The 27,168-nt window shown below is 38.6% G+C and overlaps 1 protein-coding gene across 1 annotated transcript in view; it reads right to left on the minus strand.

The window, feature by feature from the left end:
- Window positions 1-27,168, minus strand: part of LOC128652486 (uncharacterized) — an 868,114-nt gene that overhangs the window by 687,632 nt on the left and 153,314 nt on the right. Inside the window, exons 25-28 of the mRNA XM_053705422.1 lie at window positions 23,512-23,724; window positions 22,251-22,462; window positions 21,336-21,555; window positions 19,804-19,957 (exon numbers count right to left, since the gene is read on the minus strand). Of these exons, the coding sequence (XP_053561397.1) occupies window positions 19,804-19,957; window positions 21,336-21,555; window positions 22,251-22,462; window positions 23,512-23,724 (799 nt within the window). The remainder of the gene's footprint in view (window positions 1-19,803; window positions 19,958-21,335; window positions 21,556-22,250; window positions 22,463-23,511; window positions 23,725-27,168) is intronic.

A 27,168-nucleotide genomic window follows, 5' to 3' on the forward strand; every position in this document is an offset into this window, starting at 1 on the left:
TGATCAACTGAAGCTTCATTCCTAAAAGCCCACGAAGTGGAAACTGATCTAGTAGAATAGGCTGTAATTCTCTGAGGCGGGGCTTGACCCGACTCCAAATAAGCTTGATGAATCAAAAGCTTTAAACACGATGCCAAGGAAACATCAGAAGCCTTCTGACCTGATCTAGGACCAGAAAAGATAACAAATAGACTAGAAGTCTTCCTGGAATCTTTAATAACTTCAACATAATATTTCAGAGCTCTCACCACAACCAAAGAATCTAAAGATCTCTCTAAAGAATTCTTAGGATTAGGACACAAGGAAGGGACAACAATTTCTCTATTAATGTTGTTAGAATTCACAACCTTAGGTAAGAATTTAAATGAAGTCTGTAAAACTGCCTTATCCTGATGAAAAATTAGAAAGGAGATTCACAAGAGAGCAAATAATTCAGAAACTATTCTAGTAGAAGAGATGGCCAAAAGAAACAACACTTTCCAAGAAAGTAGTTTAATGTCCAAAGAATGCATAGGCTCAAATGGAGGAGCCTCTAAAACCTTCAAAACCAAATTAAGACTCCAAGGAGGAGAGATTGATTTAATGACAGGCTTGATACGAACCAAAGCCTGAACAAAACAGTGAATATCAGAAAGTTTAGCAATCTATCTGTGAAATAAAACAGAAAGAGCAGAGATTTGTCCCTTCAAGGAACTTGCAGACAAACCCTTATCCAAACCATCCTGAAGAAACTGTAAAATTTTAGGAATTCTAAAAGAATGCCAAGAGAATTTATGAGAGGAACACCATGAAATGTAAGTCTTCCAAACTCGATAATAAATCTTTCTATAAACAGATTTATGAGCCTGCAACATAGTATTAATCACAGAATCAGAGAAACCTCTATGACTAAGCACTAAGCGTTCAATTTCCATACCTTCAAATTTAATGATATGAGATCCTGATGGAAAAACGGACCTTGAGACAGAAGGTCTGGCCTTAATGGAAGTGGCCAAGGTTGACAACTGAACATCCGAACAAGATCCGCATACCAAAACCTGTGAGGCCATGCTGGAGCCACCAGCAACACAAATGATTGCTCCATGATTATCTTGGAGATCACTCTTGGCAGAAGAACTAAAGGAGGGAAAAAATAAGCAGGTTGATAACACCAAGGAAGGGTCAACGCATCCACTGCTTCCGCCTGAGGATCCCTGGACCTTGACAGGTACCTGGGAAGTTTCTTGTTTAGATGAGAAGCCATCAGATCTATTTCTGGAAATTCACATCTGGATGGAGGGACCACTCTCCCAGATGTAAAGTCTGATGGCTGAGATAATCCGCTTCCCAGTTGTCTATACCTGGGATATGAACCGCAAAAATTAGACAGGAGCTGGGTTCCGCCCAAGCAAGTATCTGGGATACTTCTTTCATAGATTGGGGACTGTGAGTCCCACCCTGACGATTGACATATGCCACAGTTGTGATATTGTCTGTCTGAAAACAAATGAACGGTTCTCTCTTCAACAGAGGCCAAATCTGAAGAGCCCTGAAAATTGCATGGAGTTCTAAAATATTGATTGGTAATCTCGCCTCTTGAGATTTCTAAAACCTTTGTGCTGTCAGAGATCCCCAAACAACTCCCCAAACTAAAAGACTTGCATCTGTTGTGATCACAGTCCAGGTTGGATGAACTAGAACTATACAATGGTGATCTGACCACCAAGTCCTGAGACCTAAAACTTCCATGCACATAGCTACTGAAGGGAATGACTGAGACTGAAGGTTCCGACAGGCTGACACCAATTTTAAACATCTCTTGTCTGTTAGAGACAGAGTCTGGAAACCTAAAAAGGTGACCCTTGTCTGAGGAATCAAATAACTTTTTGGTAAATTGATCCTCCAACCATGTTTTTGAAGAAAAACACTAGTTGATTTGTGTGAGATTCGGCAGAATGTAAAGACTGAGCTACTACCAAGATATCTTACAAATAAGGAAACACCACAATACCCCGCTCTCTGATTACAGAGAGTAGGGCACCGAGAACCTATGAAAAGATTCTTGGAGCTGTCGCTAGGCCAAAAGGAAGAGCGACAAATTGGTAATGCTTGTCTAGAAAAGAGAATCTCAGAAGCTGATAATGATCTGGATGAATCGGAATATGAAGATATGCATCCTGTAAGTCTATTGTGGACATATAATGCCCTTGCTGAACAAAAGGTAGAATAGTCCTTATAGTCACCATTTTGAAAGTTGGCACTCTTACATAACGATTCAAAATTTTCAGATCCAGAACTGGTCTGAATGAATTTTCTATCTTTGGGACAATGAATAGATTTGAATAAAACTCCAGACCCTGTTCCTGAGATGGAACTGGCATGATTACCCCTGAAAACTCCAGGTCTGAAACACACTTTAGGACAGCCTGAGCCTTTACTGGATTTGCTGGGATGCATGAGAGAAAATATCTTCTCACAGGAGGTCTTACTCTGAATCCTATTCAATACCCCTGAGAGACAATGCTCAGAATCCATTGATTTTTGACAGAATTTGTCCAAACATCCTTGAAAAATCTTAATCTGCCCCCTACCAGCTGAGCTGGAATAAGGGCTGCACCTTCATGTGGACTTGGGAGCTGGCTTTGGTCTCTTAAATGGCTTGGATTTATTCAAATTTGAGGAAGACTTCCAATTGGAAACAGATTCCTTGGGGGAAGGATTAGGTTTCTGTTCCTTATTCTGTCAAAAGGAACGAAAACGGTTAGAAGCTATAGATTTACTCTTAGGTTTTTTATCCTGACGCAAAAAAACTCCCTTCCCCCCGGGTGACAGTTGAAATAATCGAATCCAACTGAGAACCAAATAACTTATTACCTTGGAAAGAAAGAGATAGCAATTTGGACTTAGAAGTCATATCAGCATTCCAAGATTTAAGCCACAAAGCTCTTCTAGCTAAAATAGCTAAAGACTTAGATTTAACATCAATTTTGATGATATCAAAAATGGCATCACAAATAAAATGATTAGCATGTTGAAGCAAGCGAATAATGCTAGACAAATCAGAATCCAATTCTTGTTGCACTAAATTTTCCAACCAAAAAGTTGATGCAGCTGCAACATCAGTCAAAGAAATTGCAGGCCTGAGAAGATGACCTGAATATAAATAGGCTTTCCTTAGATAAGATTCAAGTTTCCTATCTAAAGGATCTTTAAAAGAAGTACCATCTTCCATAGGAATAGTAGTACATTTAGCAAGAGTAGAGATAGCCCCATCAACTTTGGGGATCTTTTCCCAAAACTCTAAAGTAACTGCTGGCAAAGGATACAATTTTTTTTTAAACCTTGAGGAAGGAAAAAAAGAAGTACCAGGCCTATTCCATTCCTTAGAAATCATATCAGAAATAGCATCAGGAACTGGAAAAACCTCTGGAATAACTACAGGAGGTTTATAAACAGAATTTAAACATTTGCTAGTTTTAATATCAAGAGGACTAGTTTCCTCCATATCCAAAGTAATCAACACTTCTTTTAACAAAGAAGGAATATACTCCATTTTAACTAAAAAATTAGATTTGTCAGTGTCAATATCTGAGGCAGGATCTTCTGAACCAGATAGATCCTCATCAGAGGATTCAGTATGTTGTCGGTCATTTGAAATTTCATCAACTTTATGAGAAGTTTTAAAAGACCTTTTACATTTATTAGAAGGCGGGATGGCAGACAAAGTCTTCTGAATAGAATCAGCAATAAATTCTTTTAAATTCACAGGTATATCTTGTACATTAGATGGTGAAGGAACAGCAACAGGCAATGTACTATTACTGATGGACACATTATCTGCATGTAAAAGTTTATCATGACAACTATTACAAACCACAGCTGGAGATATAACCTCCACAAGTTTACAACAAATGCACTTAGCTTTGGTAGAACTGTTATCATGCAGCAGGGTTCCAACAGTGATTTCTGAGACAGGATCAGATTGAGACATCTTGCAAATGTAAGAGAAAAAAACAACATATAAAGCAAAATTATCAATTTCCTTATATGGCAGTTTCAGGAATGGTAAAAAAATGCAAACAGCATAGCCCTCTGATAGAAAAAAAGGTAAGAGGCATATAGGAATGGGGTTTTAAATAATGAAAATATTTGGCGCCAAGTATGACGCACAACACAAACAGAATTTTTTTTTGCCGCTAATAACATCCGGAAATGATACACTTGCGTCATTGAAGACGCAACCTTGTGAAAGGACTCGGCGTCAACTAAGACGCTAGAAGTGATGAATTTACGTCATCGAACGTAACTTTGCGCCAAAAAATCTTGCACCAAAAATGACGCGCCAAAAATGACGCAATATACTTTGGCATTTTACGCCCTTGCGAGCCTAATTCTGCCCGCGAATTTAAAATGATAGTCAATTGAAAAAAAAGACTATACCCCAGGTAAGAAATACATTTTTCCTAAAAAAAGCATTTCCCAGATATGAAACTGAGAGTCTGCAAAAGGAAATATACTGAAAACCTGAATCATGGCAAATATAAGTACAATACATATATTTAGAACTTTATATAAATACATAAAGTGCCAAACCATAGTTGAGAGTGTCTTAAGTAATGAAAACATACTTACCAAAAGACACCCATCCACATATAGCAGATAGCCAAACCAGTACTGAAACGGTTATCAGTAGAGGTAATGGAATATAAGAGTAAATGGGAGGTAAGAGATGAATCTCTACGACAGATAACAGAGAACCTATGAAATAGATCCCCCGTGAGGAAAACCATTGCATTCAATAGGTGATACTCCCTTCACATCCCTCTGACATTCACTGTACTCTGAGAGGAATCGGGCTTCAAAATGCTGAGAAGCACATATCAACGTAGAAATCTTAGCACAAACTTACTTCACCACCTCCATAGGAGGCAAAGTTTGTAATACTGAATTGTGGGTGTGGTGAGGGGTGTATTTATAGGCATTTTGAGGTTTGGGAAACTTCCTTCCTGGTAGGATTGTATATCCCATACGTCACTAGCTCATGGACTCTTGCCAATTACATGAAAGAAATAGACATAACTTTGAAATTTGTTAGAAAAAATGTTCTTCTCATTTGTTGTTTAGGCTAAGGGGTAGATTTAACAAGCAGTGGATGCTGCTTTCTACCCCTGAAGTTTCAGATCTGCCTGAAACCAAAGTTAAGAAGCAGCGAGCATAAGACAACTGCTCCTTAACTTGTCTGCCACCTTTTTTAGGGGGTTGGTTGGGTGGTGGGTTTTACTCTTGGGGGGGACATTGTATTTTTTTACAGGTAAAAGAGCTATTTAACTTAGGACAATGCCCTACAAAAGGCCCTTTTAAGGGCTATTCGTAGTTGTAGGCTAGGGGGTGTTTTTATTTTGGAGAGCTTTTTTATTTTTATAGGGCTATTAGATTAGGTGTAATTGTTTTTATTTTTGATAATTTCATTTATTATTTTTTGTAAGCTTAGTGTTTTTTATTTTTCGTAATTTAGTATTTATTGTTTTTTGTAATTTTAGATTTTTTTATTATTTTTGTAGTTAGGTTTTTTAAATTTGTAATTTAGATTTTGTAATTGGTAGTATTTTTTTTATTTTATTAGAATTTTAATGGTAGGTTAATTTATAGTTTAATGTTAGGTTTATTATTATTTCACAGGTAAGCTTCTATTTATTTTAAGATAGTTATATAGTAATTTTAAGTTAGGGGGTGTTAGGTTTAGGGGTTAAAAATTGAATTTAGTGTTTTGCCATGGGGGGGCTGGCGGTTTAGGGGTTAATAGGTTTATTTAGTGGTGGCGATGTGTGAGGCCGGAGGTTTAGGGGTTAATAGGTTTATTTAGTAGCGGCGATGTGGGAGGCCGGAGGTTTAGGGGTTAATAACTTTATTATAGTGGCGGCGATGTGGGTGGGCGGCAGATTAGGGGTTAATAAGTTTTAAATAGTGTTTGCAATGCAGGAGGACGGCGGTTTAGGGGTTAATAGGTAGTTTATGGGTGTTAGTGTACTTTGTAACAGTTTAGTTCTGAGTTTTGTGAAACCCCTTTTTTGCGCAAAACTCATAACTACTGCTCTCAGTTGGCGGTATGGATCGTGTCGGTATAGGCAACGTCAAAAACTTTTTTTATAGAGCAGAATGGACGTTGGCTAAAATGCTTGCGGTATAGCAATACCGACGTGACTCATAATATGCGTTACTGGCCATTACTCTGGAATTGACATTTTTTCAGCGTTAAAACTCGTAATCTACCTGATTGTCATTTACTGAAAAATGTCTAATTAACAATACAATTTCAACTGCATATTCTATATAATCAATATGAAACAATATGAATATTGTTAGGGTAAAATTTAGATTCAGTTTATTATAGGCTCGCCTACAACTAATATATCTATAGTTTTGCTTGTTTTATACAAATGTTTATGAAAATAATGTATCAATGTTTGCAATGATCCCATTGTTTTTCATTTCTGCCAAACATTTAAAAAAAAAAAAACGTCATATAAACAAGGTATGTGATGTATTTTCACACCACATGATTGATTTGATATTTGTATGTTATAATGTAAGCTATCTGGTTACATGGGATTAGTAGTCTGCACATAACCTGCTTTCCATCTTAATGGGAGGAGAGTCCACTGCTTCATTCATTACTTGTGGGAATTAAGAACCTGGCCAACAGGAGGAGGCAAAGACACCCCAGCCAAAGGCTTAAATACCTCCCCCACTCCCCTCATCCCCCAGTCATTCTTTGCCTTTCGTCACAGGAGGTTGGCAGAGAAGTGTCTGAGGATTCAGAGTAGTCTCTTATGGAGGGTAGTACTCTTCGCAATGGGACTGGAGTTTTAAGTAGTCCTGTCAGCCTCTCAGTGAGAGCATGGGTGAAAGTTAAGAGTCCAGAGATGCAGGGAAAATCTTTCTGTGAAACCATCCCGACTCAGATTAACAGCTCCATAAGCAATCAGCATTGACTAGATTCGCTGCCTGCTTTCTGCTCTCAAGTACATGTCAGGAGTGATGCTACTAACCTGTCACACTTGAAAGGCCATGTTCCTGTTATACGGTATAGATTCTGGTAAGATCATTTCTTTTTTTATTCATGTATGAGAACGCTAGAAGACAGGGTCACAGTGTGACTCCTTTTATCTGTATAGAATCAAGGGTTAATATCCTCTGAGGGGGATTATTGAACAGGGGGGAATAATCTTATATGTTTATTTGATTTTATACTGCTTTTATGTGTGAGTTATTATGGGCTCATAGGCTGTTATGGAATAAACAGGTTTCACTTTCACTTTGAGAGCCATGTAGCTTACAAGCTTGGCACGCTTTTTCTCATAGCAGGGACAGTCATGCATTGTGCACCATGTGATTCTTTCCCTCTTTCCTGACCGGGTGTCTATTAGAGAGGAGTCCTAACTCTCTGTACTGTCTGAGTCATGGAGGTGGTGAGTGCCCCAGCAATTGGGATATGAAGGTGCAGTTTTTTTGAATAAAATAATGTTTTATTTCTAAAGTTCTCCGGTTATTGCACTAGCGATGGAGGATTCTGTTACTTAGAGGGCACTCCCTCTATTCCTAAAGAGTAATTCCTGTTTATATTGTGAGGAGGCCTTAGTAGCGCCCCTCAATTATGTTCTATATGCCTTAATAATGTGATAATATCAAACATGTTTGATACCACTGAGCCGTCCATCTCTAAGGAGTTGTCGTCCAGTGAGGTGCGTACCCTACATGCTTATCTCTCTACACATGCAGTTTCCTGTAGCATTGCTGATTCTCCATCTGGAGGGGGCCATTTTTTCACCAGACCTTACTGCGCAGTTCAGAAGGCGGTGTCTGTGGCCTTGCTCTGCTAAGCACAAGGGAAAGGTTACATATTGCACTCCTTCCCAGAGTACATCAGATAATTGATTGAATTTAACTGATAGGGTTATCAGAGGATGAAGTTCTTTCTGAGACTTCAGAGTATGACCATTCTGGGTCAGAGTCTGCTGCCTCTAATCCTCCGGCTGCAGAGAAACTAGACTTTAGTTTTAGGAATTTGCGCTTTCTCAAAAGGAAGTTTTTTGGCAAATTCAGTGGTTCCAGACACCAAATTGCCTGAGGAACCTTTGATTCCTAAATTGGATAGAGTTTGAGGACAGGGTGGTACCTTATCCTTCCCTGCTTCTGTTAGATGGCGAACATTATTAAGAATGATTAGGACTGGATTGTTCCTCTATTCTCCCTTTAACAAATTGTTCCCGGTCCTGGACTCTCAATGGAGTTGTGACGTTCCTTCCCTAAAAGGTATGGCACTATCTTCACCCTTGCTAAATGTATTACTATCCTGTTTGAGATTAGCTCTTCATTTTAAGAGCCCATGGATAAAGGATGGAAACTCGGTTAATAAAGTTTTTTCAACATACAGGATATTTGTTTCAACTGGAGGCGGCCATTGCCGCGGTTGCTGGAAAAACTATCTTCTGGTGTGACTTCTTATAGTATTTGATCGGGGTGGAGAGGTCCCCTCAACGTTACTCATGAAAGATTTAAGGCCTTAGGGTTGCTAAATCTTTTATCTGTGAGGCTATTAGGCAGATTATTCGTCTAAATGCTAAGGCTTCAGCTTTTTCTGTTCAGGCCCGTCAGGCTCTGGCTGAAGTAATGGTTTGCGGATATGACTTCTAAGTCTAGAGTTCTTTCCCTCCCCTTTAAGGGAATGATTTTATTTGGTTCAGGCCTGGACTCAATTATCTCCACGGTCACAGGGGGCAAGGGTGCCCTTCTACCGCAAGAGAATATGAACGAGTCTAAGGGACAATTTTCGTTCTATTCGTTTTTATAAAGCCCATGTCAGCAGTCCTCCGCTAAGCCTGAACAAACCAAGAGCTCTTGGAAGCCGGCTCAGTCCTGGAATAAATCCAAGCAGAGCAAGAAGCCCGCCGAGTCTAAGTCGCAATGAACAGATGGTCCCCGGTCCTCTTCTGGATCGTGTAGCGGGCAGACTGTCAGTCCCTTGGTTCAGGAACGAGCAAGATCCATGGGTCCTGGAAGTCATAGCTCAGGGTTACAAGATAGGTTTCAAGTCTCAGCCACCCAAGGGCAGTTCCTCCTCTCTCTCCTGTCTTTCTGGGATGCATACGGGATCTGTCCTCTTAGGAGTTATTGTCCCGGTGCCTATCGCAGTGAAACTATTCAAACCTTTTCATGGTTCCAAAGAAGGAGGGGACTTCCGTCCGATTTGGACCTGAAATGCGTAAACAAGTTTTTAAATGTCCCCTCATTCAAGAGGAAGACAATAGGTCCATTCTTCCCCTCGTTCGAGAAGGGCAGTTCATGACCACAATAGATATAGGATGCTCCCTCACGTACCAATCCTCAAGGACCACTTCCAGTTCCTAAGCTTTGCGTTCCTGGAACAGCACTTCCAGTTTATTAATCTTCTGTTTGGTCTAGCTGGTATAGTGGTGAGCATAACTGCATCCAAGTAGTTGACCCGGGTTTGATTCACAGTTAACGCAGCATTCTCCAAGAAGTTTTTCGGAGAGTGGACCATTCGGAATCTCTCCTCTGTCTTCTTCGATCCCATGGATGGAAGATAAATCTAGAGAGAGCTCTCTTGTATCAAGTACCAGGGTAGAATTCTCTGGTACTATAATAGTCTCCATAGACATGAGAATATTTCTAACAGATCAGAGACATTGCAGGCTAGCTTCAACATGTCTTGCCCTCCAGACCTCCTTAAGGCCCTCTGTGGCTCAGTGTATGAAGGTGATTGGTCTCATGGTGTCCAGCATGGACATCATTTCCTATGGGGGAGCTGTTTGGGGTACCAGGAAGGCACAGGGTCTATGGACTCAGGAGGAAAAGCTCCTTCCTGATCGCATTTTGGATCTTCGGGCAATATACAATGCTCTGAAGGCTTGACCTCTGCTGGGTTCGTCCCAGTTTATCAGATTCCAATCAGACAATATATCCTCAGTGGCTTACATCAAACATCAGGGGGGAACGAGAAGCTCCCTAGCTATGAGGGAAGTGTCTCAGATTCTGGAGTGGGTGAAGACCCACATTTGTTCGCTGTCAGCAATCCACATTCCGGGTGTGGATAACTGGGAAGCAGACAATACTTTAATCCGGGGGATTGGTCTCTCCATCCCAAGTGTTTGCAGAGATTTGCAAGAGGAAGATCTTATGACGTCTCATTACCAAGTTACCCAGATATAGGTCGAGGTACAGAGATCCTCAGGCGGAGCTAACAGATGCATTAGTGGTGCCTTGGAGGTTCAATCTAATTTATCTGTTACAGCGTTACCACTACTTCCTAGTGTAGTGGCTCAAATCAAGCAGGCGTCAGTGATACTGATTGCTCCATCTTGGTCGCGAAGAATATGGTTTGCGGACTAGTGGGGATGTCGTTATCTCCTCCGTGGAAGTTTCCTTGTCGCAGGGATCTGCTGACCAAGGTCTCTTTGTTCATCTATGTCTAGATCTCTGAGGCTTACTGTGTGGAGATTGAACGCTTAGTCCTAGCCAAGAGAGGGTTTTCTGATAGTGTTATTTTTACTCTCATTCAAGCTCGTAACTGTTTGTTCATCGCATCAATCTTAAGGTGTGGAGGACCTCTTTTTTCTGTTCTCCAGAATTAACTGGAGAAGGGCTTTTCTGCAAGTCCCCTGAGGGGACAGATTTCGGCCCTGTCTGTGTTACTACACAAGAGGCTCGCTGAGCTTCCTGATGTGCAGCCACCTGTTAAGGCTCTGCTAGGATCAGACCTGTGTTTAGATCTATTGCTCCTCCTTGGAGTTTAAATCTTGTTCTTTAGGTTTTGCACGACTCCGTTGGTGCCTATGCATGAAGTAGACATTAAATTATCGTCTCGGAAGGTTCTTTTTCTATGGGCTATTGCTTCTGTGCGCAGAGTATCTGTGATTACTGCCTTGCAATGCATCCCTCCTTCTCAGGCTTTCCATGCTGATAAGGCTGTTCTACAAACCAAGTTAGGTTTTATTCCTAAGGTTGTGTCAATTCGCAACCTCAATCAAGAGATTGTGGTTCCTTTTAACATAATTCTGGATGTGGTTTGTGCCTTGAAGTCCTATCTTCAGGCCACGTAGGAATTTAGTCAATTTCTTTCTCTGTTTGTTCTCTTTCCAGGAAGCATGGGGGTCAGAGGGCCTCTTCGACTTCCTTATCTTTTTGGCAGAGGAGTGTCCTCCGTTTCGCATTGAGACAGCATTGAGACAGCGGGACATCCTAAAATTTGATGTTTTTGCTTCGGTAGAAGCAGCTTTTGGGATAAAGGTTCTGCAGGCTGTGGTGCCCTCAGTATAGGGTCCACCTCCTTTTAACCTCCCGTTTTTTTCATTCAGTGTTCTCTAGAGCTTGGGTATTTGTTCCCAAAAGTAATGAATGAAGCAGTGGATTCTCCTCCCATTAAGATGGAAAACATAAATTATGCTTACCTGATAATTTCATTTCCATCTATGGGAGGAGAGTCCACTGCTCCCGCCTTTTTCTCAGGGGGCGGACCTAAATTTAATATTATTCTTCTGGCACCATTTATACCCTGATATTCTCCTACTGTTCCTTGTTCCCTTGGCAGAATGACTGGGGGATAAGGGGAGTGGGGGAGGTATTTAAGCCTTTGGCTAGGGTGTCTTTGCCTCCTCCTGGTGGCCAGGTTCTTAATTCCCACCAGTAATGAATGAAGCAGTGGACTCTCCTCCCACAGATGGAAATGAAATTATCAGGTAAGCATAATTTATGTTTTTCTGCCAAATGTACTTTATTCACTTCTGTTATTTAGCTTGGCAGTAATTTTAACAGACATATGGTATTACATATATTAATAGCAATATCTGCTGCACAAAAAGGTGCTGCACTTTAAAAATAGTGGTAGATAACAAAGTTCTGTGTCAAAGGTGTAGATGATACTTAATGAGGGGGGTAATACTTTTCTAGTTCTTAAAGGGACATGTCACCCAAGTGTTAAATCACTTGAAAGTGATGCAGCATAGCTGTAAAAAGCTAACTAGAAAATATCACATGAACACCTCTTTGTAAAAAAAAAACATCTTTGAGACTTTGATTTAGTAGAGCATCCTTTAGCAGAAATAACAGCCTCTAGACACTTCCTATAGCCTGTAATGAGTATCTGGATTCTGGGTGAAGGTATTTTGGACCATTACTCCTTGCAAAACATCTCCAGTTCAGTTAGGTTTGATGGCTGCCGAGCATTGACAGTCCGCTTTAAATCACCCCACAGATTTTCAATGATATTCAGGTCTTGGGACTGGGATGGCCATTCCAGAACATTGTACTTGTTCCTCTGCATAAATGCCAGGGTATATTTTGAGCAGTGTTTTGAGTCATTGAGGCCTAGTTATCAACGTGTCTACTTACCTGCCTTCGCCGGCCCAATACGCCCGACTAAGCTCGCCTACCATTGCCGCTGCGGACCTGAATAATCTCGCCAAAGTTATCAATAAAGCTGTCAAAAAGCCGCGCACCAAGTACGGGGCGATGAGCAGCGGACTGTGATAGTTATCACTCATCCGATCTCGCTGCTCTTCGGCTTTTTCCCAGCTTTATTGCTAGCCTGTCACTAAGCACCCACACTAAACTACACTGTTCTACCCACTATACCGGCGCCAACGGGGTCCCCCGCAACTAAAGTTATTAACCCTTAAACCGCCACTCCTAGACCCCGCCGCAACTATAATAAATGTATTAACCCCTAAACCGCCGCTCCCGGAGCCCACCGCCACCTATATTAAACTTATTAATCCCTATCCTGCTGATCCCGGACCCCGCCACAACTAAATAAATTGTTTAACCCCTAAACCGCCGCTCCTGGACCCCACCGCCACCTATATTAACTTATTAACCCCTAATCTGCCTCCTCTACACCGTCGCCACCTACAATACATTTATTAACCCCTATCCTGCCCTCCCCTACACCACCGCCACTATAATAAAATTATTAACCCCTAAACCTAAGTCTAACCCTAACACCCCCCTAACTTAAATATTAATTAAATACATCTAAATATTATAACTCTTATTAACTAAATTAATCCTATTTGAAACTAAATACTTACCTTTAAAATAAACCCTAATATAGCTACAATATAAATAATAATTATATTGTAGCTATCTTAGGATTTATTTTTATTTTACAGGCAAATTTCAATTTATTTTAACTAGGTACAATAGCTATTAAATAGTTATTAACTATTTCATAGCTAACTAGTTAAAATAAAGACACATTTTATCTGTAAAATAAAAACTAACCTAAGTTACAATTACACCTAACACTACACTATCATTAACTAACTTATTCCTATTTAAAACTAAATACCTGTAAAATAAACCCTAAGATAGCTACAATGTAATTAATAATTACATTGTAGCTATTTTAGGATTTATATTTATTTTACAGGTAACTTTGTATTTATTTTAGCTAGTTAGAATAGTTATTAAATAGTTTAATCAGCCAATCAGATTGAGCTCGCATTCTATTGGCTGTTCCGATCAGCCAATAGAATGCGAGCTCAATCTGATTGGCTGATTGGATCAGCCAATCAGATTGAACTTCAATCTGATTGGCTGATTAAATCAGCCAATCAAATTTTTCCTACCTTAATTCCGATTGGCTGATAGAATCCTATCGGCCAATCGTAATTCGAGGGACGCCATCTTGGATGGCATCACTTAAAGGAACCGTCATTCGTCGTTAGTCCGTCGGTAGAAGAGGATGGCTCCACGTCTGCTTGTCTAAAGATGGCTCCGCTCCGCTCCGGATGGATGAAGATTGAAGACGCTGCCTGGATGATGACTTCAATCGGATGGAAGACTTCTTCAGCGCCCCTTGGATGATGACTTCAATCGGATGGAAGACTTCTTCAGCGCCCCTTGGATGATGACTTCGGCCGCTGCGGATGTCCTCTTCTGTTCCATCGGTGGTCGGCTGGCTGAAGACGGCTAAAGGTAGGATGATCTTCAGGGGGGTAGTGTTAGGTTTATTTAAGGGGGGTTTGGGTTAGAGTAGGGGTATGTGGGTGGTGGGTTTTAATGTTGGGGGGAGTTGTATTTTTATTTTACAGGCAAAAGAGCTGATTTCTTTGGGGCATGCCCCGCAAAAGGCCCTTTTAAGGGCTGGTAAGGTAATAGAGCTGTTAACTTTTTAATGTAGAATAGGGTAGGGCATTTTTTTTATTTTGGGGGGCTTTATTATTTTATTATGGGGCTTAGATTAGGTGTAAGTAGCTTAAAATTGTTATAATATTTTTTAAATGTTTGTAACTTATTTTTTTATTTTTTGTAACTTAGTTTTTTTTATTTTTGGTACTTTAGTTAGTTTATTTAATTGTATTTAATTGTAGTTATTTGTAGTTAATTTATTTAATTAATTTAATGATAGTGTAGTGTTAGGTTTAATTGTAACTTAGGTTAGGATTTATTTTACAGGTAATTTTGTATTTCTTTTAGCTAGGTAGTTATTAAATAGTTAATAACTATTTAATAACTATTCTAACTAGCTAAAATAAATACAAAGTTACCTGTAAAATAAATATAAATCCTAAAATAGCTACAATGTAATTACTAATTACATTGTAGCTATCTTAGGGTTTATTTTAAAGGTAAGTATTTAGTTTTAAATAGGATTAATTTAGTTAATAAGAGTTATAGGGGTTAATAAATTTATTATAGTGGCGGCGGTGTAGGGGGGGCAGGATATGGGTTAATAGGTATTATGCAGGTGGCGGCAGGGTCCGGGAGCGGCGGTTTAGGGGTTAACATATTTATTGTAGTGGTGGCAGGGTCCGGGAGCAGCGGTTTAGGGTTTAAGGGGTTAACATATTTATTGTAGTGGCTGCGGGGTCCAGGAGCGGCGGTTTAGGGGTTAACATATTTATTGTAGTGGCTGCGGGGTCCGGGAGCGGCGGTTTAGGGGTTAATCAGTTTATTAGAGTGGCAGTGGGCTCCGGGAGCGGCGGTGTAGGGGGGCAGATTGGGGGTGTTTAGACTCGGGGTACATGTTAGGGTGTTAGGTGTAGACAGCTCCCATAGGAATCAATGGGATGTCGGGCAGCAGCGAACATGAACTTTCGCTATGGTCAGACTCCCATTGATTCCTATGGGATCCGCCACCTCCAGGGCGGCGGATTGAAAACCAGGTATGCTGGGCCAGAAAAGTGCCGAGCATACCTGCTAGTTTTTTGATAACTAGCAAAAGTAGTCAGATTGTGCCGAACTTGTGTTCGGAACATCTGGAGTGACGTAAGAATTGATCTGTGTCTGACTGAGTCTACCAAATTTTACTGTGGGTAGTAAGTTTCATCAGTCCACAGCACCTTCTTCCAAAATGAAGCTGGCTTGTCCAAATGTGCGTTTGCATACCTCAAGCGACTCTGTTTGTGGCATGTGTGCAGAAAACCCTTCTTCCGCATCACTCTCTCATACAGCTGCTCCTTGTGCAAAGTGCGCTGAATTGTTGAATAATGCACAGTGACACCATCTGCAGTCTTTGGAGGTGGTCTATGGGCTGTTTTTGACCGTTCTCACCATCCTTTGCCTCTCCGATATTTTACTTGGCCTGCCACTTCTGGCCTTAACAAGAACTGTTGCTGTGGTCTTCTATTTCCTCACTATGTTCCTCACAGTGGACACTGACAGCTTAAATCTCTGCAATAGCTTTTTGTAGCCTTCCCCTAAACCATAATGTTCAACAATCTTTGTTTTCAGGTCATTTGAGAGTTGTTTTGAGGCCCCCATGTTGCCCCTCTTCAGAGGAGAATCAAAGAGAACAACAACTTGCAACTGGCCACCTTAAATACCTTTTCTCATGATTGGATGCACCTGTCTATGAAGTTCAAGGCTTAATGGGCTCACCAAACCAATTGCGTGTTCCAATTAATCAGTGCTAGGTAGTTACAGGTATTCAAATCAACAAAATGACAAGGGTACCCAAAGTTATGCACCTGTCTAATTTCGTTTTGATGCATATTGCACATTTTCTGTTAATCCAATAAACCTCATTTCACTACATAAATTATACTGTGCCCTTCAGTTATTTTATAGATCAAAATGAAATTGCTGATCCAAACACCCAATTATTTATCTATGAAAATCATGGAAATTGTCAGGGCCGGGTGCCTAAACTTGTCAGAGGAAGGGACTTGTTCTGTCCCGAAACATCACTAACATTAAAGTTTTTATGCCACAGATGTTGATGGATCAGTGAGTGCTTCATTTATGAACTTATATATATATATATATATATATATATATATATATATATATATATATAGATGTGTGTACATATGTCTATATGTGTTCATGTGTTTTCACTTACAAGGAAATGTTATTTTCATTGTAAATACATGATTCCATAAACCTGTATATCTATTCCTATATATATATATATATATATATATATATATATATATATATATATATATATATATATATAGATATATCTATTTTACATTAACATTATCAGATATATATAGAAATATGTTTTATAATAAAAACGTAAATATTTTCCATGTGAAGATCATTGGAATAACATTCAGCTAGATTAAGAGTTTTGCGTTATGACTCAAAAAGCATCGTTATGGCCCATAACGATGCTTTTTCCCTAACGCCACTATTACAAGTCTTGTCAGAACAGCTTTACCGCACACCTTTTTTGCCGTCACGCAACGTCAGTATGCACTTTTAAATAAGTCCTTTTTCAATGCGCCGATATTACGAGTTTGCCTGGGAGGCCAAAAAGTGAGCGGTACAGCCTAAAATAACAAGATCCGTACCTCCATCTAAAGTCAGTAGTTATGAGTTTTACGTTACAAGGCTGTACCATAAAACTCATAACTAAACTGTCACAAAGTACACTAACACCCATAAACTAACTATTAACCCCTAAACCGAGGCCCTTCCGCATCGTAAACACTAAAATAAAATTATTAACCCCTAATATGCCGCTCCGGACATCGCCGCCACTTAAAAAATGTATTAACCCCTATTCCGCAGCTCCCCGACATCGTCGCCACTATAATAAACCTATTAACCCCTAAACCGCCGCCTTCCCGCATCGCAAACACTATTTTAATATTATTAACCCCTAATCTGTCATCCGCCCACACCGCCGCTATAATAAACCTAATAACCACTAAACCATAAGCCCCCCACAACGAAATATACTAAATTAAACTATTAACCCCTAAACCTCTGGCCTACCACATCACTACATAAATATATTAACCCCTAAACCTAACCCTAACGTAACCCTAAGCCTAAGTCTAACCCTAACACCCCTTAACTTAAATATAGTTAAACTAAATCTAAATAAAACTTACAATTATTACCTAAATGATTCCTATTTAAAACTAAATACTTACCTGTAAAATAAAACCTAAGCTAGCTACAATATAACTAATAGTTATATTGTAGCTATCTTATTTTTTACTTTTATTTCACAGGTACATTTGCATTTATTTTAACTGGGTAGACTAGTTAGTAAATAGGTATCAACTATTTACTAGCTACCTAGTTAAAATAAATACAAACTTACCTGTAAAATAAAACCTAACCTGCCTTACACTAAAAACTAACATTACAATAAAATAAATTAAATTAAATTAATCAAATACAATTATCTAAATTACAAAAAAAATAAACAACAAATTACACAAAATAAAAAAACGAAATTATCAAAAATAAAATCGAAATACTCCTAATCTGATAACACTATCAAAATAAAAAAGCCCCCCCCCCAAAATAAAGAAAAACCCTAGCCTACACTAAACTGCTAATGGCCCTTAAAAGGGCCTTTTGCGGAGCATTGCCCCATAGAAATCAGCTATTTTACCTGTAAAAAAATATACAAATAACACGCCAACAGTAAAACCCACCACCCACACAACCAACCCCCCCAAATAAAAACCTATCTAAATAAACCTAAGCTAACCATTGACCTGAAAAGGACATTTGGATGGGCATTGCCCTTAAAATGGCATTTAGCTCTTTTACATTGTCCAAACCCTAAGCTAAAAATAAAACCCACCCAATAAACCCTTAAAAAAACCTAACACTAACCCCCAACGATCCACTTCCAGTTTTCGAAGACCGGACATCCATCCTCATCCAGCCGACAGAAGTCTTCATTCAAGCGGGCAGAAGTCCTCATTGAAGCCGGCAGAAGTCTTCATCCAAGCAGGCAGAAGTCTTCATCCAGACGGCATCTAAGCTAAGGAGCCAGCAAATTTTTGGTTCGGACCATGGACAGCACTTGTTTATTGGTGCAGTCCAATCAGCAAGGACAACACAGGTTGTTCACCAAAAATGGGCCGGCATCTAAACTTACATTCTTGCATTTCAAATAAAGATACCAAGAGAATGAAGAAAATTTGATAATAGGAGTAAATTAGAAAGTAGTTTAAAATTGCATGCTATATCTGAATCACGAGAGAAAAATTTTGGGCTCAGTGTCCCTTTAATAACTATTTACTAACTAGTCTACCCAGCTAAAATAAATACAAACTTATCTGTGAAATAAAAATAAAATCTAAGATAGCTACAATATAACTATTAGCTATATTATAGCTAGCTAAGGTTTTATTTTACAGGTAAGTATTTAGTTTTAAATAGGAATTATTTAGGTAATAATTGTAAGTTTTATTTAGATTTATTTTAATTATATTTAAGTTAGTGGGTGTTAGGGTTAGGGTTATGCTTAGGGTTACATTAGGGTTAGGGGTTAATATATTTATGTAGTGTTAGTGATGTTGGAGGCCGGAGGTTTAGGGGTTTATAACTTTAGTATAGTGGCGGCGACATTGGGGGCGGCAAATTAGGGGTTAATAACTGTAATCTAGGTGGTGGTGATGTTGGGGGCGGCAAATTAGGGGTTAATAACTGTAATGTAGGTGGAGGTGATGTTAGGGCCAGCAGATTAGGGGTTAATAACTGTAATGTAGGTGGCGGCGATGTCAGGGGCGGCAGATTAGGGGTGTTTAGACATAGTTTTTATGTTAGGGTGTTAGGTTTAAACTAACTTTTTCTTTCCCCATAGACATCAATGGGGCTTTGTTACGGAGCTATTCATTCCGCGATTGCAGGTGTTAGGCATTTTTTTAGCAGTCTCTCACCATTGATGTCTATGGGGAAATTGTGCACGAGCATGTCACGTTGGGTGAGGCGTTGGGTGAGGTATGGAGCTCAACGCCACCATATCGCCCACGCAAGCCGGGTTTTTCAAAACCTGTAATAGCAGCACTATGAAAGGTGAACATTGAAAATAATGTACACAAAATTAGTGAGCAGCCATAACGCCATAACTTGTAATCTAGCTGATAGTTCTGTATGTGAAGAACATTGGAATGTGAAATATTCATAATTTTTGTGCTCTCCATGGAAGTCTAGGTGGAAAATACATTAAGGCAAAGTCCAGAAGTTAGCGCACACCAGGTTTCACTCGCTCGCAAACTTTTTACTTTCAACTTATAATACGAGCGCAACCCGACACACAAAAACAATGCTTCTAGCGAAGTTAAAACTCGAGCAGGAGCGCTACTTGTAATCTGGCCCTATATGCGATATCACATTGTTTCACCATATATTAGACACTGTTTATGTGTCTTCAATATTATTTTACTAATTTAACCTCCACACAAACTGTTAAATTCACTCAATAGTCTCTAGCAATATGGGTTTAATTGAACTAACAATTCCAGAGTAAAAAATTACAATCTCCCTTTAATTTTCTACTATAAGAAAAATTGCAATAAAAAAGTGATTGTTTGTTTTGTAATTTACCTTGTAGATCTAGAACTAGCAGATCTCCGAGTGTCATTGCTTTTAAGCTTTCTGCAGTGACACGAAGCACCCCCCCTGTGTGTCGCACGAGCTGATTCCAATGCCTGGTCCTCATGGCTGGGTTATTGAGGTCTTCAATCAGAGGCAGTGTAAGCTGGAATAAAATAATTGGAACATCTTTGTATATGGATAATGTGAAGCACTAGAACGAAATATAATAAAGTCAGAGCTAAAATAAAGATTTTGTTTTGATGTATAAATGGTGGTATTAACACCTTTGCTGCCAGACACAGCTCATCGCAAGACATTGCAATATGTTGTTGCTTTATCTGGCAAATAAGGGGTTACTAATAAGAGTAATTTTGAACAAGAGTTATTAGCATTCGAGCTACGCCTATCAACAATCATTCGTTTTCAGTGTACCATGCAGGATATTTGCAAAACTGTTCACTTTAACAGCCACTTAGAATAGTAAATAGATTATCCCCATAGCATGATTTGGTGTATAATTGCCATTAAAACTTCCATTTCTATTAAGAAAATTAATTTAAGGTCAACACAAGCTTTAATACAAACTACACTAATGGAAAACAAACTATTTCCTAGCAGATGAGATAAAAGACTTCCGCCTGAAGCGGAAATTAAGAAGCAGCGGTCCTAAGACCGCTGCTCCTTGGGGTCGATTTATGAAGAAGCGAATGCTGCTTCCGACCCACTCCGCTTCAGTTCCACCTGAAGCGGAAGTTAAGAAGCAGCGGTCGTAAGACTCTAAGGTGGCGGACAGCAATCAGCCCAATCGAATACTATCGGGTTGATTGACACCCCTTGCTAGCGGCCGACTCACCGCAAATCTGCAGGGGGCGTTATTGCACCAGCAAGAACTGCTGGTGCAATGATAAATGCCGACAGCGCATGCTGTCGACATTTATCGATGTGTGGCGGATATGATTCGCTATAAAGTTTTCTATTAAATAACAATTTTTTACTGCAAATATCATGATTTTTTTAAAATGCTCAACAATATTGATAACATGAAATATAAACCTTATAAATTACTAAAACATTAAATGAAAGGTAAATATATTTTTGTTTAATTGAGAATAAAGCTGCTAGCTATCTAAAAACACATATATTTTAAAAGACACACAAAATAGCTCAAAATTATCCAGTGGCTCAAACTGGAGACTTTATTGGGAATATAAGACTTCAAACCTGATGCAGGGTCATGGCTACATAGAAATCAGGGTCAGAAACATTGTACTACATTTTGACAGGCTGCTCTAGAAAAATGATTTGATTGCATGCAGCCTGCTCCGAATTTATTAGACAGATATGTCATCTGTAGGAGAATGTTTAAAGAGTAATATGGGCATAATAAATACAGTGCTATAATAATACCAATAATGTAACAAATATAAAACGCTACAGGTTGTGATGATTGGTTAAAAGAATGCTATTTTTGTATAGTGTAATTCTAATATTGTATAAATGAAACAGGGCCATTAATTCTCAGTAGTATTAGTGATATTTACGTGAATGACATTAACAGCTTCCAAGGCCTTTATGTAAATGTTCCAACCCTGAACTTCTTCTGGAAGAGCCTGCAAAACTTTCAGTTGATGGCTTGTTCGCTTCATCAGTTCCTTAGTATCCAAGTTCTGCCATAGTTCATTCTTCCAGATGTCCTGCTCTTTAAGGATTGAATCGACTTGCTGCCAAACAATTCTGAGATTCCTTAGTAAATCCTCACAACTGTGGCAAGAAGCAACATAAGAATTATCACATTATCATTACTACTACTAAAAAATAAATATTACTAATTGTATCAATATTGAAATATTTGTAAAAATAATTATGGTAGGTTTTAGAATATACACTATGTATGATCAGAACAAAGCATCATATGATTGTCTTTAAAAAGTATAGGAATTATGCTTACTTAAAGGGATATTGTACACTCGATTCTCTTTGCATAAATGTTTTGTAGATGATTTATTATCGCTTCTCGGCCTTTTGATCAAGTGTAGTATCTGTCCTTATCAGTTTAATAAGATGATCCATTTATATAGTCCATCTGGGAGTGTTTTTGTGAACAAGTATAGTTTTGCTTATTTTTTTATAATATTGTTCTGATTTTCAGATTCCTAACCAAGCCCCAAAATGTTAGATGTTGACTGATGACTACAGATTCCTGCAGCCCTTGTTTGTATAATCTGTCTTTTTATATGCAAGGAAGAGAGAGTTTCTGCTGTACCTGTTTTACCAGCCCCTTTTACTGGGTGTCCCAGCTTAACCTCATTAACAGTGCTAAACTGGGAGTTTCTAAGTAAGTTTTTAAAAGGTTTTATAATGGATTTTTAGATCAGTATCTGTGCATATTCTACTTTATAGCAGTGTCTATTTCATGCAGTTACATGGAAATAAGCAGAAACAAAATGGCAGTTTACCTTTGTAAAATAGAAAAATCTACAACAGTGGTCTCCAGTAGTTCTTGAAGTTCTGTCAAGTCTTTTGCCTCATTTTTCAGAATTTGTATCTCTGAGGTAAAATTATCTACGACCATAAATGCTTTTTGCGATGTACAGTTGTACATGAACACTTCTGAATTTTCTATCTCAACACCTAGAATATCAAGTTTATGTTGAAATTGTTCAAGATCCTATAGGAAATGAAACAAAACAAATTAAAAGGTAATAAAAGGTTAGTAGATTAAAAATAAACAGATGTTATTATAAAAAAAGAATATTCTACTGATCCTAAAAACAAAATGGCTGTTGTTGGTTGTATAGTTTAGAGACTCTCCAAAAAATTAAAGGGACATGAAACCCAAAAATGTTTTAATGATTCATTTAGAGAATGTAAATTTAAAATCTTTCTAATTTACTTCTATTATCAAATTTTCTTTGTCCTCTTGGTATATTTGTTGAAAAACAGGGGCATAAGCTCAGGAGCGTGCACTTGTTTCGAGCACTATATGGCAGAAGTTTTTTAAGAATGTTATCTATTTGTAAGAGCACTAGATGGTCGCACTATTTCCTGCCATGTAGTGCTCCAGACACCTACCTAGGTATCTCTTCAGCAAAGAATATCATTGGAATGAAGGAAATTTGACAATAAAAGTTTGGAAACTTTTTTTTTTTTTTTTTTTTTTTTTAATTTTATTTTTATTGAGGAAAAAGATAAATGTGTACAGGTCATAGAGCATATTTAAAACAGCAAACATTGATGTACAAAAATAATGATAGTCCTCATTTTTCAGCCCCTACTAACAGTGATATAGGCCACTCTTGGGCCTTGTCTGGAATGTTAATAAAAGTCCAGGGGTTTAAGTTGAGCATGTAACTGATGAAAATAAGTAAACATAATATGCATCTAAGATAGAATAATAAAACATAACAGTGCATATTTTTAGGTTATGTAGGTACCTAAACTAAGAACCGGAACTGGTTTCTATAACTTAACATGTCTCGCTCAGTAGTATACAAGTAAAGCAGATAAACATACATAGCCATTCTGCAAGAATGATTGCTCACTAAAATGCTATTCAGGTATACACAGTACTAGTTCACGTATGAAGTACAAGTAATGGAAACTTTTTTTAAATTGTATTCTCTGTCTGAATCACAAAATACATTTTTGAGGTTTCATATCCCTTTAACCCACTACTTATGAACCTTAAAACTCACAGATCTATGTTTACATTTTTACCTTTGTAACCCCTTCTGCTTCTTGTTGAATCCGGGGACCCAGGCGCTGTTTGGCAAGTGAAACTTTGGTCTTCAGACTGTTCCAGCGTGAGGGCATTGTTCTGAAAAGAACTTCGCTCTCAGCAGGGAGAACTGCATCATGCTTTTCTATAAGAGTTACTGTTTTCTGTAATACAGTAAACTGCACCTCCATTTCCACTTGTTTTGACGAAACCTGTAAAAACACAGAATAGAAAAAAAGAGAAAAAAGAAAGCGGTTGTATTAATGAAGCAAACAAAAAAATGCTCGAAACACTCAACTGATAACTTAAAGTTCACTTGCACTAATTAAAAGGACACACTTCCTCCCCCCCCCCCCCCCCATGGTATATTAGGTCATCTATATGTGAACCCTTTTTACAATGTGCCAAAGGAAATCAGTTACACATTACTTACGGCACTCAAAAGGGTTGACATATCTAAGGCTATACAGTATATTCCTCTAGTACAGTGGTGATTGCCTGGAATTTTGGTGATGGACTTTTCAATTGGATTTTCTGTATTTAGGTCAAGTGAGATAAAATATTGCTTACTGAATGCTCTGAGTATTTGTAGCATCCTCTAATGGTGTATTAATCTTTCCAAACTTTACACCTTGCTGCCATATGTCACTTGCACATGTAATGCACTGTAAGGGTTTAAAAATATATATAATATACATATATAACGCACTCTTGTGTACATTAGCTAAAGTGAAAGCAATTTAAACTATTGTTCCATAGTAAGGGTTTACCATTACATAGGGGTAGATTTATCATATGTCGGATGGACATGATCCGCTGTAGTGGATCATGTCCACCCAACATCGCTAAATGCCGACAGCAAACACTGTCGGCATTTAACATTGCACAAGTATTTCTGGTGAAAAGCTTGTGCAATGCCACCCCCTGCACATTTGCGACCAATCAGCCGCTAGCAGAGGGTGTCAACCCAACCATCCTGATTGTATCTGATCGGGATGATTGCTGTCTGCCACCTGGATGAGTTAAGGAGCAGCGGTCTTACGACTGATGCTTCTTAACTAAAGGCAGACTTGAAACTTCTGGGGTAGATTGCAGCATCCGCTGCTTGATAAATCTACCCCATTGAGTTGTCCTAAAGTCAAGTTTGAGTTATATCTTAAAACAAAATACAATCAACTTAAAATCATAAAAACTACTAGAAAGTAATTAAAGCGATCAACATTAACTAATAGGCAGTTAAATACCAAAATAATATGCAGTAGTAAAAAAGAGAAAATGCATAATTCATCTACTCCTACAACAATATTGTCCTGCAATCCAGTCCTCCTGGATTTAAGGACAGAACAATTAATTTATACAAACATGTTGTACTCATAAATCAGTTACAACACATTACAAGGAGCATGGTGTATAGCATAACAGGTGGTCATTTAAATTAAACTTGCATGATTCAGATAGAGCATGTTATTTTAGACAAGCTTAAAGGGACAGTAAACCTTAAAAATAATGTTATATAATTCTGCGCATAGTGCAGAATTATATAACATTATTTAAGTGCTATAGTTCTAAAAGCCTTTTTTACCTTTTTAATATGTAAAAATTATGGCGCTTTTACAGACCCGCTCTCTGCTCTCTGCTGAGCGGGTCTGTAATATTTAGTCAGCGCATCGGGCCAGCTGTATGGTCAAAGCCCGGCCCGACCGCGCCATAGCACTAAGTGCAGCTCGCTCCTGTGACAGGCCCGATGCGCTGACTAAATATTACAGACCCGCTCAGCAGAGAGCAGAGAGCGGGTCTGTAAAAGCGCCATCATTTTTACATATTAAAAGGTAAAAAAGGCTTTTAGAACTATAGCACTTAAATAATGTTATATAATTCTGCACTATGTGCAGAATTATATAACATTATTTTTAAGGTTTACTGTCCCTTTAAACTCAATTCTGTTTTTTTCAACTGTACTTTGTTCTCTTGCTATCCAATGTTGAAAAAGTATATGTAGATATCCTACACTAGTGAGAGCTAGTTGGTGATTGGGGCCTGCACACATTTATCTTTTGTGATTGTGTTCTGATAGCTGTCAGTAGTGCATTTCTGCTTCTTCAGCAACAGATACCAAGGGAATGAAGCGGATTTGATAATATAAGTAAATTAGAAAGTTGTTTAAAAGTGTATGTTCTATCCTGAAATAAAAAATGAATTCCATGTCCCTTTAAATGGCCACAGGATTTACAGGCTTTAATCTTAAATTCAACCAATCACAGCAACCCCTTAAAGAATATCCAAACTTTAGAAAAATATTTTAACTTCCAAACTGCCACTTGTGATTTACAAAAAAATGACTCTTCTTACTATTTTAAATGCTCTTACATTTTATTTAACCCTTTTGCTGCTAAGCCTTTTTCACAATTGTGCTCAGCCAATTTTGAGCATTTTTCGATCCACGGCCTGTATTATTGATACAAATCTCACATAACGATCTTGTGCACACAAAAAAAACACATTACAAGTGACACACACCATCAGAAGTAATCATGCTTTTTCTCCACATAGACTTCAATGGAGAGTGTAGAAGAAAAAAATGACTTATCACTCGCATGCTAACCCTACAGCAATTATTAATATTTAACATTCCAATGTTCTTCACATACAGGAAAAACAAACCTGATAAACTTCTATCTTTCTGGGCATGGAGAGTCCACAATTTCATTCCAATTACTAGTGGGACATTAATTTCTGGCCAGCAAGAGGAGGCAAAGAGCACCCCAGCAGAGCTGTTAAGTGTCACTTCCCTTACTCATAACCCCCAGTCATTCGGCCGAAGGGAAACGGAAAAAGAAGATAACACAAGGGTATAGAGGTACAAAAAAACTGCCGTCTAAAATTTAACAAAGGCCCAGAAAGAAAGAAATTTATTAGGTAAGCATAAATTTTGTTTTCTTTCTTACGGCATGGAGAGTCCACAATTTCATTCCAATTACTAGTGGGAAAGAATTTTGGAAAAAGGAATGCAATGAGAACCATAAGTCTGTCTTGCAAAATTGTTCCACAGAAGCTTACTCTTTGAAAGCCCAGGAAGAAGAGACAGCTCTAGAGGAATGAGCCATAATTCTCTCAGGAGGCTGATGTCCAGCTGTCTCATAAGCTAAATGAATAACACTTCTCCACCAGAGAGAAAGAGTGGTAGAAGTGGCCTTTTGACCCTTACGTTTACCCGAGAAAACCACAAACAGGACAGAAGTCTGCCGAAAATCTTTAGTTGCTTGAAGGTAAAATATTTGAGAATGCACAACATCCAAGTTATGCAAAAGACGTTCCCTCTGGGAAGGATTGTTACAAAAAGAAAGAACAGCAATTTCCTGATTAATATTGTGATCCAACGCTACCTTTGGGAGAAACCCCAGTTTAGTACAGAGGACCACCTTATCAGCATTAAAAATAGGGTAAGGGGAATCACCCTGTAGAGCCGCAAGTTCGGAAACTCTGATAGCAGAAGAAATAGCAATAACAAACAAAACATTCCAAGATAAAAATTCAACAGAATGCATCGGCCCAAACAGAGCCTGCTGCAAAACATTAAAAACAAAATTAAAGCTCCAAGGAGGAGCAACAGGTTTAAACACAGGCCTGATTCTGACCAAGGCCTGAACAAAATATTG

The sequence above is a fragment of the Bombina bombina genome, chromosome 3, assembly GCF_027579735.1.
Source record: "Bombina bombina isolate aBomBom1 chromosome 3, aBomBom1.pri, whole genome shotgun sequence".
In the NCBI taxonomy this organism is placed as follows: domain Eukaryota; kingdom Metazoa; phylum Chordata; class Amphibia; order Anura; family Bombinatoridae; genus Bombina; species Bombina bombina.